The sequence below is a fragment of the Centruroides sculpturatus genome, unplaced genomic scaffold (assembly GCF_000671375.1).
Source record: "Centruroides sculpturatus isolate CEXI.00-Female unplaced genomic scaffold, Cexi_2.0 scaffold342, whole genome shotgun sequence".
Classification (NCBI taxonomy): domain Eukaryota; kingdom Metazoa; phylum Arthropoda; class Arachnida; order Scorpiones; family Buthidae; genus Centruroides; species Centruroides sculpturatus.
In genome coordinates, this window is record NW_019384666.1 from 626,456 (window position 1) to 643,325 (window position 16,870).

The 16,870-nt window shown below is 31.8% G+C and overlaps 2 protein-coding genes across 3 annotated transcripts in view; one reads left to right on the forward strand and one right to left on the reverse strand.

Moving 5' to 3' along the window:
- The window catches only part of LOC111626662 (putative RNA-binding protein EEED8.10), a 57,011-nt gene extending 49,551 nt beyond the window's left edge, over positions 1-7,460 (forward strand). Inside the window, exons 19-24 of the mRNA XM_023370121.1 lie at positions 2,315-2,420; positions 2,499-2,586; positions 5,272-5,418; positions 5,944-6,051; positions 6,120-6,182; positions 6,802-7,460. Coding sequence (XP_023225889.1) covers positions 2,315-2,420; positions 2,499-2,586; positions 5,272-5,418; positions 5,944-6,051; positions 6,120-6,182; positions 6,802-6,908 — 619 coding nt within the window. The 3' untranslated portion in view covers positions 6,909-7,460. The remainder of the gene's footprint in view (positions 1-2,314; positions 2,421-2,498; positions 2,587-5,271; positions 5,419-5,943; positions 6,052-6,119; positions 6,183-6,801) is intronic.
- Positions 7,461-7,567: 107 nt separating this feature from the next.
- LOC111626651 (ras-related protein Rab-35-like) overlaps positions 7,568-16,870 on the reverse strand; it is a 28,712-nt gene continuing 19,409 nt past the window's right edge. Inside the window, exons 3-7 of one of the 2 annotated variants that reach the window (XM_023370104.1) lie at positions 11,263-11,386; positions 9,076-9,200; positions 8,872-8,996; positions 8,659-8,799; positions 7,568-8,584 (exon numbers count right to left, since the gene is read on the reverse strand). In XM_023370104.1, the coding sequence (XP_023225872.1) occupies positions 8,671-8,799; positions 8,872-8,996; positions 9,076-9,200; positions 11,263-11,386 (503 nt within the window). In that variant the 3' untranslated portion in view covers positions 7,568-8,584; positions 8,659-8,670. Of the gene's footprint in view, positions 8,593-8,658; positions 8,800-8,871; positions 8,997-9,075; positions 9,201-11,262; positions 11,387-16,870 lie in introns of both variants that reach the window. The other variant, XM_023370103.1, reaches the window with a different exon arrangement.

The following is a 16,870-nucleotide window of genomic DNA, read 5'->3' on the forward strand; positions in this document are numbered from 1 at the left end:
ACTCTTAAGCTCCAGATGGATGCAATCTCTAAGAGCCTTGCAGTTTGTGGAAGTATTCTATGGCATCATTGTCATTCCATATCATCAAGATGTGCCTTAAGAATGTTATTTTTTGCTAATTTTCAATCTGTTGTTGACTGCTGTCTGCCTGTTTGGACTTTGTTGTTGCACGCTCTCCTTTATAAAAGGTTCAATCCAAACTTAACAAAGTTTATTTACTTTTCAATAAATTAAGCCATTCTTCTTGCCACTCAGGGAAAGTAGCTTGTACTAGATTTGGCTTTCTTTTAGTCATTGTGTTTTATATTTTGGTTGTATTTTTGCATAACAAACAGACTATATAGCTTGATAAAAAATATTCAATTTCTAGGCTTGGACTTGTATATTCTGATTTTATTCTTTTTATGTAAAATTGTAAAAATTTTCTTATTCTTTATTACTTATATTAGTGTAATAAATAAATTACCTTCTGATTAATGAAACAAATTGATATGGACTTGATTTTGCTTTTGCTTTGATTCATTTCATCGTCACTGAGTTTACTGTTGTTTAAGTTTTGCTCATAGACATAGACTCAGCATTCATTGCCTGTAATGATGCTAGAATGAAAACTGATGTCATTTGCAACCTGCTATTTGACATCAGAGCAAACATCAAAGCATTGTTGCTTTTGGTTAGAAATAAGGAACCTGGATATAAATTTTGCTGCAGTCTGCCATTTGTTCAATTTATCAGGTAGAATTTTGTGATAGTTTTACAATCAATACCCACTATCACATTGACTTGGTTGATGGTTCTGTGATGGTCCCTGCAGATGATTCATCAAACTTTTTCAATGATTTCTGGTGTTGGACTTGACATTGGTTAACCAAAGCACTATTGTCAACGACTTTTGTTCTGTCTTCTTTAAACCAGGAAATTGCTCAAAGTTTGTATATGACCCTTAGCGTGTTTCCTAAAAGCCATCTTTAACATTTCATAAGTTTTTGTAGTCTTTTTCCTGACTTAAAACAAAATTTAATTCACACACACTGTGAAAATTTGTCACAAGATAAATCAAAAACAGCACACTGGATAAGTTTAAGTCAACTTACATAACATTACTTCCAATACACATGACAGGCCACCCTCTGGCATATTAACTTGTCATGCCTTGAAGTTGTTATGCCTAGTATGATCACCAAATGATTTGAATGCAAAAAATTCACTCCAGGAATTAATGACTACATCACACACACAAAAAAAGAAACAGATTGACAATCAAGTATATATATATATGACTGCTAAGTTTCAGAGAACAGTTTCTTTCAGGTACAATAAGTATGCAAATATTAAATACTGCAATTCATGTCTTAGCAGTGGAACAGTGGGATAAACAATTCTATGAGACTTAAGGTTCGAGTTATAAACTCCGTAACGTAACTGTATCCGTAGCTATAAGCGTATCCGTATAGTGTGGTTATAAACTCCGTATCATATCCATATGGCCATACCGTATTCCATTGTCAAGATGGACAATGTGGAGAGAGACAAGATGGCTACTCGTCAAGAATGTGCTGCAATGATTGTGTTATTGGCAATAAGTTTAGGATCATTTGTTGTTCATAAAAAGCAGACAAGTTGCTGGCAAGTAATTGTAGTTGATGATATCAAGCAAAGTAACAAATTGATTGAAAAGTAACTTTAAACCGACAATGCTACTTCTGAATAATATAAAATTTTAAGATAAGAATTAATTTGGTCATAAAAAATATAAAAATGGTAAAATTAATAAATAATTACAGTATTAGATGTGGCAACATCAGCCGATGATTTTGCGCATGCTCACAATGGACTGCTTCGTAAACCGTAAAAAAAGTCTCTTCCTTTACGGATACGGAAAAGGCTTTAAAGTATAACTATTGGTATAGATATCCAGTGTAGCAAACATTTACAGATACGTTACGGAGTTTATAACTTGACCCTAAACTGTTTTTGTTTCCTCAACATACCTTCTATAGATCCTTGTTGTTTCCTCAACATACCTTCTATAGATATTCCAAAATGATCCACACATCACACTTCTACTTAAGAACATCATTGACAATAATTTTGGAATAACAAAAACACGTCATGCCTATTTACTTACATATTCCTTTTTTCTATAATCAAAAAGTATACATGTTATCTAGAAATAATTACCAAAAAAATTAGTCCAGTTAAGAACATTTCTCCATTGCCAAATTATTTCTTAATTATATGGTACTTGTGTTTAAAAAGTTTCAGGAATGATCACATAAAATAAAAAAAAATTTCATGAGTTTTAAATTTTCAGATTTCTAAACCTTTCCGAATGTTATCATGGGATTACTGATGCATCTCTGTCTGCACTTTCCAATTGCAATTATTTGAAAACCTTGTATATTAGTTATTTAGATAAGGTAAATTTATATTTAAGTAAGTAAATAAATAAATGATTCTTTTTGCAGTTTTACGAAAGTTTTTAAAATTCTCTTTAGATAACAAACGAAGGTATATCAGCAATAGCTAGACAGGGACAACTTGAAACACTTCAGTGTAGGGGCTGTCCCAATCTCGGCGATACAGGTAAGTCGAATGTTAACGTATGAAATACAGACTTCTAAGTCAGACTATTAAATAAAATACATACAGACGTATCTAATATTGGTCTAAAAGTAAGTTTTATTTCTCCTTGTTAGCAATAGTCAATGGCAAAGCTCACTTATATCACAACCAGCTACAGAAGGCTCTCCAAAAGAATTTTAACGGATTTGCTTGGAGGGCATGGTCAACTGAAGCAATTTTCTGAACACATGTCAACTACATAGTAGTGTGCTTTTGCTTGTGCCCTCATTTTTGATCATATATTAATTATTTTGTTTGATATTTTGTGTAAGTTTATCTATTTTTGATGTTTATTGTTACTCCAAACTTCATTTTTTTTTATATTGGTTTTATTTTTTGAATTTATACATTGTAAACCTAATGACATGGGTTTAAGCCAAAAAGATATTTTTGTTAATGACTAAAAAGTGCTGCTTATCTAAATGCAAAAGAAATTGAATCTGCATCAACTGGTTATGCAAGTGTTTTAAAAATTCCTAAAGTAGAATCCAACTGATTGGGCTGCAATTTCAAAAAACTGTAGACCTATAAATTCCCACTATCGTCCATGTGTCTATCTGTCCTTCCTTAATCTTGAGAATGGAGTTAGATAGATGAAAGTGGAAGACATAGGGGCAAGAGAACTTTAATGCAAACTGGAAGTCTTGTTGTTTCAATTCAAAATTTTCTCCTGAAAGGAGTTAGATAGATTACTGCATGACACTATTGCTAACAGGAAAAGTATGATGTACTGTACAAGGGAACGACACTAATAATTTGAGATGGAGGGCATATATTTTAAATTAAATAAATGAAAAAAATATGATTAAAGATTGCAGTTCTGGTATTGTGACAGTGCCACAATAAATCATTGCTCATTGTAGCATGGTTCTTATGTTCTGGTATTTGCAAGAACTTTGTTGGAAACACAGTGGAACTTGAAAGAGAGAATGCAATTCCAACTATATTTCCTGAATTGCCAAATTATTTTGACAAAATTCAATCAAAGCAGGGAAAATATCAATACATCAACCACAGGCTCTCTGGGCATCCTTTAGCTGCTCATTCATTTTTGAATGAGCAGCTAAAGGATGTGAAAGAAATTTTCTGGCTGGTCTTCTGTAACATGCCGGTTAAAAATCACATCCTTTAGCTGCTCATTCATTTTTGAATGAGCAGCTAAAGGATGTGATTTTTAACCGGCATGTTACAGAAGACCAGCCAGAAAATTTCTTTAAGCTTATCCAGTACTACTGATCTTCAGAACAGTATATTTGTTGCTGAACAGTATGTAGAAAGAGAAGAATTAACATGGATTTTGGATAATGAATGCTCAGTAAAAAGATGATCACAGCTTGAGTACTTAACCATTACAAAAACCTGACTGCTTTGTTTTGCACAAACTGGGCATATGAAATGCTTGACAAGATAGCATCTCAGTGTGATGCCATACAGATGGGAATTATAACATTCATCATTGAACAACTTAATCTTCTTAATGTTCCAACTAATCAAAGAAGATACAGCAGTGACATTACAAGACTGCATTTTTATTATATGTACAGTACAATCTGCTGCTTGCTACAGGCAACTGAGAATTCCAGTCACTTTAGCATTGACTGTTTGCTCTGCTGTACAGAATGAGTGAGAAATGACCTAAATTGGATGACTAAGTCATTAACAAGATATGTTGTCAGCTAATACAGATCATTTTAAGTGTTATTGATAACATGGAATACGGGGGAAAATTAACAAGTGGTTTAACTGAAAACCATTTAAATGTATTTGCAACAGCAGTCCAGTCATATATGATAGCATACCCATTTAGTCATTAGGTTTTTTAATTACCTGTGAGGAATTCTAATGCAGTGTACTGCTGTTAAACTTGTACAAAACTGTGGTTTACAATGGTGGCAACAACTACCAACAACAATCAGCCGAATAGAAAAATATTCAAGTAGTTAAATGATTGATTTAAGTAATATTGAATATTAAAAATGCTGGAATAATTAAAATTTTCAGAACCCCTGCAAACCATCTTTTTACTAAATGAAACTGTACATCATTTACAATTGGATTAATCAGAACAGCACTTGGGCATTCACATAGCCTTCATTCTAAAACATTCAGCTTTCCATTCCTGAAAGGTGAACATTTTAGAATGAAATACTTTTGTAAATTTACTATATTAGAGTTGGCTTCAACTACTCATAAGATTTTAAACTGGTGGTGTGTCACCAATGTAAATCACCTATTGAAAGGTGTATATAAGATTTATTATCACAACCATTTACAGATGTAAATGATATAAGATCTGATTATATAGCATACAGGAATTTACCATTTGGTTGTAATATTGGAAACCAACTGGTACTATACATGTCTTTCTAGTGAAACAATGTCTGCCTTAATTCGGATAAACATAACAATATGTGCTCTGATAAAATGCCTTCTCGTCCAGTGTCCGGGTTCTTGTCTTAATCGAGCCAAGATTTGCATTGCGTATCGGCCTTTTCCGTTTATAACGCTATTCCAATTCTATGCAATGTTTTCATTAATAACTGCACAAAAATTTGCAACGAGGATTGTATGCGTCAACGGAAAATGTTTGTTAATAAATCGGGAGTTGCGGAGGATAAAGGAGGGTTAACTGTGGTTTAATTACAGGTTTCGTGACTCTGGCCGTTTTGTGTCCCGATCTGAAATCGTTGGACGTCAGTGGATGCATTCTGGTGACCAACATCACGGTGCAGGCCTGTTACGACAGCATTCTGGCCAGAACCGACCACCAAACGTTAACCGTCATTGTGGGAGGTAAGAATAAGATTTCCATTTCCATTATCCCCGCAGAGATCTGGAATGGGACGGGTGATTTGAACTTTTCTGTTTACTTAGTTTAACATTCTAGTTGGAAAAATCATAACATTCTAGTTGGAAAAATCATAAAATTGAGTATAAGTTTATTTTACCTAAACAAAAATTTATATAAATTTTAAAAATTTAATTTGGGATATTCTGGGAAAACAGAAGACTAAAGTTTTGTTGACAGAAATTACCTAGTCTTCTACTTTTTGGAAGAAATATTCCAACACAATTCTTTCATTATTGTATAATGAATATTGTGAATAGTTTTTGGGTATTGAAAGGTAGTTTGAAGTCGGTTTCGGATTACCACGAGGTAACTCGAATGTTGGGCTAGTCGAAGTCTACACTGTTCCGTCCCTACTTCTACACATTTTCAAGAAAATATGTGGCATAAAACGTTAATAATAAAATCGGAAAGGAAACTTCTGAAGTAATTGATTTTATTAATTAAAGTGTAAAAATGTATGGTTTCAGAGACTTCGTCGGATCCGGACATTCTGAATCTGGATCATCCCAATCTGATAGTTTCCAAGATGAGTTATTGCCAGTATCATCTGAGACCCGACAGATTCGACTTTGTTGGTGAGTAGCTGCCTGAAATTGCCCTTCTTTCTCCAACACCTCGACTAAATAATAATGGTAAATTACAGGTCAGGCGGCACCTGATTCGGACGAGGATTCAGAAAACGAAGACGATCCCGACTTGATTCGAGGTAGGTTACATTTTTTGATTAAAAAATGTCCCATCTGCGTAACGTTTTTGGCCTAGTCTCTGCTTGTGTATAGTAATGATTCAAATGTTTGATAGATATCTTATGGTATTTAGATCCGGTTGTTGGGCACGGGAGAAATAAGTTGGTATTTTTAGCTACGTGCGCAAATCTCGGCATCGATTGTTTTTCCGGAATTTTGGACTAGGACTAGTGTTTTAACTGCATACCGATACAAAAAACTTTGAATTTACCAGTCCACTCTCCTTTTTCCTAACTTACATAATTCCTCATCTTTCGTAGCATTTGGCAATTTCTCTACTAACCATTTTGATTTCGTATAGACAGTCCATCTGTAGATTACAAGCATATTATTTCTATTCTGGACTTAAGTCCAGAATAGAAATAATATGCTTTTAGTCTATCTAATACATGTAATCTTTTGGTATGCAGGTTTGGTCGGGCAAACAGGACAGTCTTTTTTTGTTGCTTTTTGACAAAAACTAATTGTGGGTATTTGCGACTGTGGACCTATTCTTTTCACATCATCACGATTAATAGAACGACGTGTTTATTTTCTGTTTAAGCACAAATCCACAGCAATTAATTATTAATGTTACAGGAATGGAGAGTGGAGGAGGAAGCTGGCAGGTGACCGAAGAGATCTTGCAGGACTTTCTGGAGAACGACGACCCCTCCGCTTATAACGAGTGGGAGGCCCCGTTTTAATATCGCTACACTATTTAAAAGTTTATGATGTAAAAAATAGTTTCATTTCGTATTCACAATTCATTCAATTTCATCTTTTAAATATATCCCTTAGTATCTAACACGAACGTTCTCCGGCTTTAAAATCGTAGGATTCACGAAGGTTTTGCTTATATCAGTACGAATGAAACATTACGTGGAATCTCCATCCACCATTATCTTTTCTGATAGCATGTACAACATAGAAAATTTGTTTCATTGTGTTCGGTATCTCGTGCTGAAAGAAATCAAAAAAGAAAAGAAAGACCGGCAGGGGAGCATAGGGCACGTGCAATGTGGGCGAAAAAACTGTAAAATTTGGAAATTATTTTTGTCGGAGTGGATCACCTGTAAAAATTAATATATAATTTTCCAGTTTCGAGTGCCTCAATTTCTTTAAATTAGAACAAACACGTACTTTATGGTACACTTCTTTGAAAAATGGCTTTTTTGCCACTAACGTTGAAATTATTTGTTTTTATGTAAATAAGTGGTCACCAGAGTAAAATCGATTTTCTAGGCAATAAAGATAATCATTTTTTTGTAATTCATATTGTCGTTGCCAACTTTAGTTTTAAAAATCGAGAAGCCCTTTAAAAACCACAGTGCAGTAGTAGTAATGTTAAAGTTTGTGCCGATTCAAATGAAAAATGTAGCGAAATTCCTTTGAATTGCTAAAATCATAGTTCAGAAATTCACAATGCAGTTTTCCGACTCAAAAGACACTTGGCCTTTGTTAAGTTACATTTATTTTATTAAATATAGAAATCGGGAGGACGTGGAAGAATATAATTTAATAATAATGTTTTTAAATATTTACAATATTCACAATCATTTTCCATATAAAAGTATCACATTCTCAAAATTTATAAAAAGATGTAAGAAGCAAATTTATAATTTCCTAATTCGAAAAGCCGACTTTCTATATTTAAAATACAAATACGACAAACGGAGTCTTTACGCGTGGCGGGACTCCGAGACCAGCGAAGAACTATTCGTAAAAGAAATTGAGACGACTTTGGTATAGTATACGACTGGCAAATCATCTGCATATTTTTCAACTTTTTAAATATGAAATTGGCAATACTTGACGTACTGTACTTTCCGAAATTCACCAGACTGTGTACAATTTTTTGAGTTGCACAGTCAAACTGGGATAGGTTTACTGGAAGACGATTATTTTGGAAGTTTCGATGGAATGTTTTAAATTATTAGCAAAATGGCTAAAACTGCCCTTAAACTTTAAACAGATACAAAATACTATTTTTCCTCCATGATAATGTCAATACTTATTCAGAAAATTAAATATATCAAGTTTTATCTCTTAAAAAATCTAACATAGTCGAAAAATAATTATAAAGGAATAAGCTGTATTAAATAATAGGTTATATATTTTAGTTGGTGAGAAATATTATTGCCTATAATTTTTCCTTTTGTGCTTATTGTTCCCATTGATATTTTAGACAAATGATATGTCGAGAAATCGGACGAGTCGAGTCACAATTTTCGGATCAATATAATCCGAAATACGTAAATATCTCCAAATTAATGTTTTGCATTCATAAGTAGTTTATGACGAGAAATCTTAATATTCTTCACAATTCCAAAAAACATTCATACGAGAAAAATACTTCGTAGCAATTCTGCTTTGGTAATACCTGGAATACTATAAAAATATAAGTCAGACTCGTCCGAATTTGGATTCGTTTTTTAAATATATCGTTTCGATTACCGTATTATAATACTAGCAGCATTTTGTCTTCCCGCGGGCGTGACTTCCTTGCAGTTTGATGGGACGATCGTGAGACTGCTGCTGACGTTGTTTCTGTTCTCGCTTAGTTTTTAATACCATGCACGTTATGGCATTAAACATCTAAAAGACACTACATTGTAAAAACCATAATATTTTGAACGCAAATTATGTAAAATTAATTAAGCAATTCACCTCTTCCACGTTGATATTTTCTTTTGCACTGGTTTCGAACAATCTAATGCCCATCTGATCGGCAAATCTTTGAGCGTCTTCTGTCAAAACCACCTTTCTGTCCGGATCATCATTTTTGTTTCCAACTATTAAGAAAAATCAATAGAGCAGAAAATTAATTAAAAAAACACACAAGTTTTATTAGATTGTAGAAAAACCTCTTACCCAGTATTCTATTGACCACGTCACAATTCTGTTCTATTTCGTGCAGCCAACGTTTGACGTTAGCAAACGATTCTCCGTTACAGACGTCGTACACCACAATTACTCCGTGTGTGCCACGATAATATCTGAATTAAAGATAAAAATATTTAGAGTAATCTGGATGGTAATATCACACAATTAATTTTAACGTACGGATTCTTAACATCCTTCTTTTGAATGAAGATTTTGGAATTAAACAATAAAATACTGTGTTAATAAAAAATTCTTAAGCCTGTAGTTTCTCCCAGTTTTTTTTTAAAGAGAAAAAAGTTTGAAAGATTTTTATTTTAACATCTATACAATACTCTTGCTGGAGTAATTTTTTGCAGAACTGAAGAAATAGAAGCCATGCAAAAAGGCTTTTATCTCATTTTACTTTCCTTGTTATACAAATGCAGGAAATCATAGTAATTGATCAAATTTTTGATTTCTCAAGTTGACATTTCCTGAGCCTAATAATATAAAACCACAGCATAAAAAAAATAACCAAAAATTTTGAAAATTTGACAGGCAATTTCTGTATTAGGGGCATTGATAAGATTAAGTGGAGACAGGATAGAGGATCATGTTTGAAATGGTGTCAATAACATGTAAAAATTTCATTCCAACACTTACAAATATTTTAAAAACTCGCATCTACCTTCAAAAATAAGGTTTTCCTTTTAATAATATAAAAGATAGATTTTATAAAAGAAAATAAAATTTTCTATGGTACTATGAAAGTTAATTAATTAACTTAGTCATATTCAGTGTTTCTTCCCCTATAATAATCCATTTTTAAAACAAATACTTTTATTTATTTTTTAAGAAAGAATAATTCCATTGAATTATGAGAAGTTTTTCTTTTTAAATGTTATATCTTGGTACAATAAATTATGGAACTTCCTTCCCAGTCCCCTAGAGGTGAGTGTAAGAGAGTGTAAATTTTAATAATGACCTATATTTTTAAAAAATTAAAATTTTTATTCCGACCCCCGACTTAATATATAAGTTTAATTAATTTAAAAAATTAAAAAACTATTGGAGGTCGTTTTTGCCATCAGAAAGTAGCTTTAAATAACTTTACTGAAGTCAAATCCGTGCACTACAACTTTAGAACGATTAATTAAATTTTATAAAAAAATTGCATTAAAAACAATTAAGCGCTAATCGCGCGTCATTAAAGGTTGATTAAAATTGCGATAAAATTTTTTTGCGCAGGTCAAAATTTTTGAAAAAATTTAGAGACTTAAAAAACATTCCAAAATTTAAAAAAAAATTTCAAAAGTGGCCTTAACGACCAAGTTTTTCATAACGCTATGTAAACTTGATGAGTTAACTCGTCAATGGGAATGAAGGGGATTACTAATTCTTAAGAAGTTTTCATTCATTTTTAAAATGTTAGTTTGAGAAGGAAAATTGTTGCTAAACAGAACAATAAACTTAATCTAGTGATCAGTAAGCATATAAAATGCTTTCATGAAGTACTTTGGTAAAACTAGGGCTTGGTTTCTTTGTGATAATCACAGCCATTACTTTGCCCTCCTCCACACAACTTCCAATTTCTATCTTAACATGCATTTATTCTGCATACAGCAAATTGTGTTGTGCGCTCCTCTTTCATAGGCATCAAAGTCTGAGCCAGCCATACCTGCTTCGATCACTCAGTCTATCTTTTGTGCACATAACAGGCACCTATAGGTATAATACAATGTTATAGAAAACTTATTATAGCAACTAAAAGTGGAGATATTCCTATTGGTTAAAATTTGAAATCAAATTTATACAAATACTTTCTTCAGTGCATTCCATCTTTGAAAATCAAAGCAATTTCATCAACCTGAAGCAGGTCTTAGAAGTAGACCAAAACTGTTTGCTTTATGTTATTTTTTCACCATCCTGCTGGGAGAAACGTAAGGTTAGTGTGTTCATTAATGCATACCGATATTTAAGTTTGTTAATTCAATTTCGTGTTTAACATTCTTCAGAACTAAAACTTTTCACTGATTAATCAAGAAATGATTAAACTATGGAAACTAAACTTGCATCAAATAAAATTTGTTTGGGGACCCTAGAAATTGAATGATGCATCCAAAAATAGAAGTTTTGTTGTTTACAACAAAAGATTATTTTGAAAAGAGTATAATAAAATTAAAAATTTATACATACGTTGACGTAATAGTTCGAAATCTCTCCTGGCCTGCTGTATCCCATATCTGTAATTTTACTTTTTCTCCATCCACCTGTAGAGTACGAATTTTGAAATCTACTCCAATTGTAGTAATATAACTGCCTGAGAAAAAATAAAAATTATTACAATTTATTTCTGTTAAAAATTATTTAATTGCAGTAATACAACTAATAAAGTGAATGCAATAAAAAGTTGTTTAAAATCTAAACCTATTTTATTGAAGTTTATTTGAATTACTTCAACAATAAGTCTTTCTTAAAACATTTCTACATAATGAAATACTATATTATTTTTATGGGTCATTATACAAAACGGTTATATCATATATGACATATGCTATACAAGCATGTTACATTTCCCATATTATTTAACATCAGAAATTTGTTTCCAACCACTATACAAGAAAAATGGCTGAGAATTATCATTTGTTTAAACTTTATTATATTTGTAATTGTTATTTTAATTCTTTGCCACTTCCAGTCAACACAGCAAGTGACCTGTATAGTTATATCTTCTAATCCAGGAATGGCACTTTTTGAGTCCTAGTGCCATATATTATAGTAGCATACTTAGTTTAAAACTTTAGCATGCATAAACAATTTTAAAGATTTGAATAAAAGATATTCAAAGAAATGAAGTGAATATGCTTTATAATAAATGCACTAAATACCGGATAATATTCAAAACACTTACACAACCAAAAATCCAGCTCATAAAACAATGATGGAGAAAAATGAACGTTTTCAATTGCTTTTAGCAATCGTCCTAAAGTTACAGAACTTATTTGGAAACTTATATCAGAACAGCTGATCAATATGTATTATATATTCCGTATAAGTATAACAGAAATACCGTATTTACTCCCACATAAGACGAGGTTTTTATTCATTTTTCGCTGCTTCAAATTTCTTGGTCATCCTATATGCGCTAGCAAAAGATTCTTTGCATTTTTGCAAATAATTTTTGTGAACTGTGTATTCGCATTTTCTTACCAGATGCTTACCCTCTTGAATTTAAAAGTATTTTATCTGGGTCGTTTGAATCGTTCTTTTATACTGTCAGGAATAAAGATGAATAGCAATAGGAAAAGCAAAGCTTTTGAATTGAAATCCAGCTTGAAATTCCAAAATAAGTTCTAATCCATTCCCACGTGAACAGATGATTATTCGAAAATCAGAACTCGGAGAAACTCATAAGTATAATCAACAGAGAGTGGATTCGACTGATAAGAATTGGCAAAAAAAGGTTTCCAATTGTCCAGCTTTACATGAACAAATTATGTTGTCCATCTTACAAGATTTTTTCTTAAAGTTTAAAATGCCAGTAATTTTTGCAGGACAATGTGTGCATTTATGTTCATTTGATATTTTACTTGTGATTATACAAAATTAAAATTGTAATAATAAATCTGATTTTTTTTATTTTGATCTTTAAAGTCACACCTCATCCTACATGCAAGGTCATCTTATATATATGCAAGTAAATATGGTATATAATCATATAATAAAGTATATAAGAATATATATTTCTGTTATACAGAATATATAATATATATTGATCACAGTTCTGATATACGAGAGATCCGGAATTTTTATAACCTAAAATTTTAATTAATTCCACTTCTGTTATATAACGGATTGGCTAGAAAACAATCTTAGCTGAGAACATTTGAAACCCTCCTTCCATAACTATCAACATTCTATTGTTCCTACACAGCCTGCAGCTCGACTTGCACGAAAGTTTATAGTTAGCATCCAAATTTCGTCATTTGTTTTGGTCCCGGGAACACCTATAACCTTCATCGCCTATAACAATTGATCACATGACCAATTTTCCCAGCACAAAGCTATAAAAGATGCTTCCTTCCCCCTTCGGGGAGTCTCTTAACAAAAGCCGGACCAACGCCACTGAATACTGTTGAGGAGAATCTACGAACCCGCCACAGCTCAAAACCTCCAAAATTGATATTGTCCATTGCCACAGTCGCAAACTTTTATACTTGTGCCAATTTGGGATACCTAAGAACAATTCTTGGATATCTGGCTGCCATAAATAAACTTGAATCGCAGTGGAAACCTACAAAGAAATGCTCTCTCTCTGCTTAAGGGCTCGAGAGAGAGAGATGTAAACTCTCTCTCGAGCCCATAAGCATACTAGCGTCAAAATCAGTATTTGTAATTCATGTCGATCTTGTTTATTTTAATAAAACTTGTTTTAGTGGTTACATGGTATCCTCCTTTACTCATATACTGCCTTCGTCTTGTTGTTGACCCCGAATACTCCCTACGCTCGACCAACAAAAAGAGAAGTCTCAACCCTTGGAACCATAAATCGTCAACTAGCCATCTTGACAAGTGAAGAGGTTTAACAACCTGTTGCTGGAAAGGGAGGTACGATGGCCTCCGACCTCCCTGGCAGTTCACATATACATTTCCAAATAAGTTCTGTAACTTCAGGACGATTGCTAAAAGCAATTAAAAATGTTTTTCTCCAATGTTGTGTTACACAACCAAAAATCCAGTTCATGAAAATGTTGTGAATATACTTTAATTAGAATAATGTAAAAAAGCTTATTGAAAAAAATAGATTAGGTGATAAATTGAAAACATATAATGTTACATGCTATTTTGGGTATGCATACTATAGGTTTGTCACTTGTTCTAAACTAATTGGTCTGGAGGATATCATAAGTGTAGGTAATGAAATTGATAATGCATCTATATGGTAAGCAGGAGTTATGGGTGCAAGTTCCATTCTAGAACAATCTTTTCTTCCAAAATTTTCAGAATTAATTTGCTTCTACTTATTAAATTTAGCACAAAATGCAAAACTACCTGCATACTTTTGACTCAAATTATGTAATAACTTTAATTAGCTATATTACAGCCCAATTAAAATTTTTCAGTATTCAATTATACTAGCTCTATGACGGCTTTTCCTTTTTTGCTAGACTTATTAAACCAAGCTGTAATAAGTCTAGCAAAAAAGGAAAAGCCATCATAGAGCTAGTATAATTGAACACAAGACTAGATGAGAAGCATATTACAGAAATTTTTCAGTATTGTTCATTACTATAAATCAAGCTTGGTTTACATATAATTATGTTTAAATTTTTATTACAAAACAAATATTTTTAATGCAATTCATTTCACTACTTATGAAGAGAGAGTACAAAATCTACCTAAGAGCATGTCATTTTTATGCATCAAAAAGAAAGTTTAGATAATCCATTGTGAAGCATTTGTGTATTTAAAAATGTTTGTTCTGTGGAAAGTTTTTTATTTATTTGGAATGTTTAGAGTTTAGTTAATTCATTCATTCATTTGCTAGAAGTAAAAAATGATGATAAATGAGGTACAGGCTATTGTTTCAAGTTTGTAAAATTAAATTATTCTGCTTTGTGACATTTATGAATATCAGCTACAGGGAATTGTCAGGTGCTATTGACTGTCTTAAGTATTGTAAAAAAGTTAAACACAAAAGTCTAAAACATTCTCCAGTAGCCAGATATTGTTCTGGTTGTCCTTAATTTCTGCAGTAAATACAATTTTAAAAAAAGCATCTGTTCATTTCAAATCACTTTATTGCTTTTAATAAATTTTGTCATGAATTTTAGATTTAAATGAACAAAAATAGCCTTATTCATATATTAAAATACTTGAATATGTTAGTACATTATTATTTCTGCTGTTTGATTTTCTTGAAAAGAATACTAATTACATTGCATATAAAAAATTGAAAACTTCTAGTTGGACTGCAATTTGAAAAAAATTGTAAACCTATAAATTCCCACTGTTGTCCAACATTCTGTCCATCTGTCTTTCCTTAATCTTGAGAATGGAGTTAGATAGATGAATGTTAAGACCAGATACAGAAAGCTCAGGGACAGGAGGTCCCATTATTTCAATTCAAAACTTTTCCCCTGAAACGAGTTAGCTAAATGACTGACATGACTATTGCTAATGGAAAGTATGATGTACAGGGCACTACAGTAATAATTTGAGATGGAGAGCATATATTTTAAATTAAAAAAATTAAAAAATTGCAGCCTAGCATTGTGATGATGTTACAATAACTGCTCGTTATGTCTTATATTTTCATGTACTTATTAATTTATATGTAGAAGAACAAATTAATTTAAGAAATTGAAACATGCTATAAACTTTATTTATTACAGTATTAAAAATAATTATACTCTATCAAAAAAATTTAAGAATTTTATAACATCACAATTCTTACATATAGATAATGCTTTGAGAACCATTGGTCTGTGGACTACTGGTGATCTGCAAACATGCTGCTAAGTGATTCTACTAGTGACCTAGTTGTTTTTCTAAAATGAAATTTTATGCACCACTTATTTCATGTTAGATTACTGAATATATAAAATATTTTGGCACACTTCCAAAGTGATTTTTATAGGATACAAAATGAATGGGAACCTGGATGGCCACCATGTCTAATCTGGTTCAAGTAGTCCATAGACCATGTAACTATTCATCAAAAATCTTTTATTCCAACCAGCAGGAGTTTTTTTCATGTAAATTTGGACAAATTTTTTTGACCTAATAAGTCTGCTTCAGGTCTCCAATTTTTCATTCTATTTTGGAATTTGCTGTAGAACGCTATAAATTTTAAATCTTGGAATGCAGTTCAAAAATCATATATAATGTTTTCAGTATTTCTTTATCACAATCCCCAACACAGGTAATCTTAGAAGAATAATAGAACATGAGCAAAGACTCCACCCAGTATATAAAGAAATAGCAAAAAACAGAGGCACCATAGTTACGTACAGAATAAACAAACCCATCAATTTATAAACTTGTAATTGTAAAGATCTCATAAATAAAATGAGAGTACCAAGCATATATAGGATCCTGATAGTAGATGAAAGATTTAATTGTGATCTAGTATATATCAGATACACCAGATCACTAGATAAACATATCACAGAGCACAAATATTACATTGAAAAAAAAAAAAAAAAGGAGTGAAAACCAAGATGGTGGATCTCATTGAGTGTGATGAGACATGTAATATGCGTTGATTTATAAAATATATATTTAATTTCACAAATATATTTAACATTGATTCAGAATAGTTAGGCACTTATGCTGAAAACATCATATATGTTTTTTGAACTACATTACAAGATTTAAACAACAAATTCCAAAGTAAAACAAAAATTAGAGACTTGAAGCAGACTTATAATTAAGTCAAAAATGCTTGTCCAAATTTACATGAAAAATTAAACTCCTGGCTGGAATAAAAGATTTTTTGGTGAGTAGATTAAAGTGTCCAGCTTCTAAAAGATATTATGCAGACCATGTAACTTTGAGAACCACTGGAACAGAAATTCTACCATTATACAGACTCTAAAGGCATTAACAAAATACTATTTTTGTCTATTACTCTAAAATAACACATTACCTTAATTCTACAGTACAAAACAATAATAAAACTGACAAACATTTTCAATCTAATACTCAGATCTTTATCAAGTCAACTAATTAACATTCCAATATTCAGAATGAAAATCAAACAATTTGCATTAACTAAGGTATTAAAGGTGTTATTTTAGGG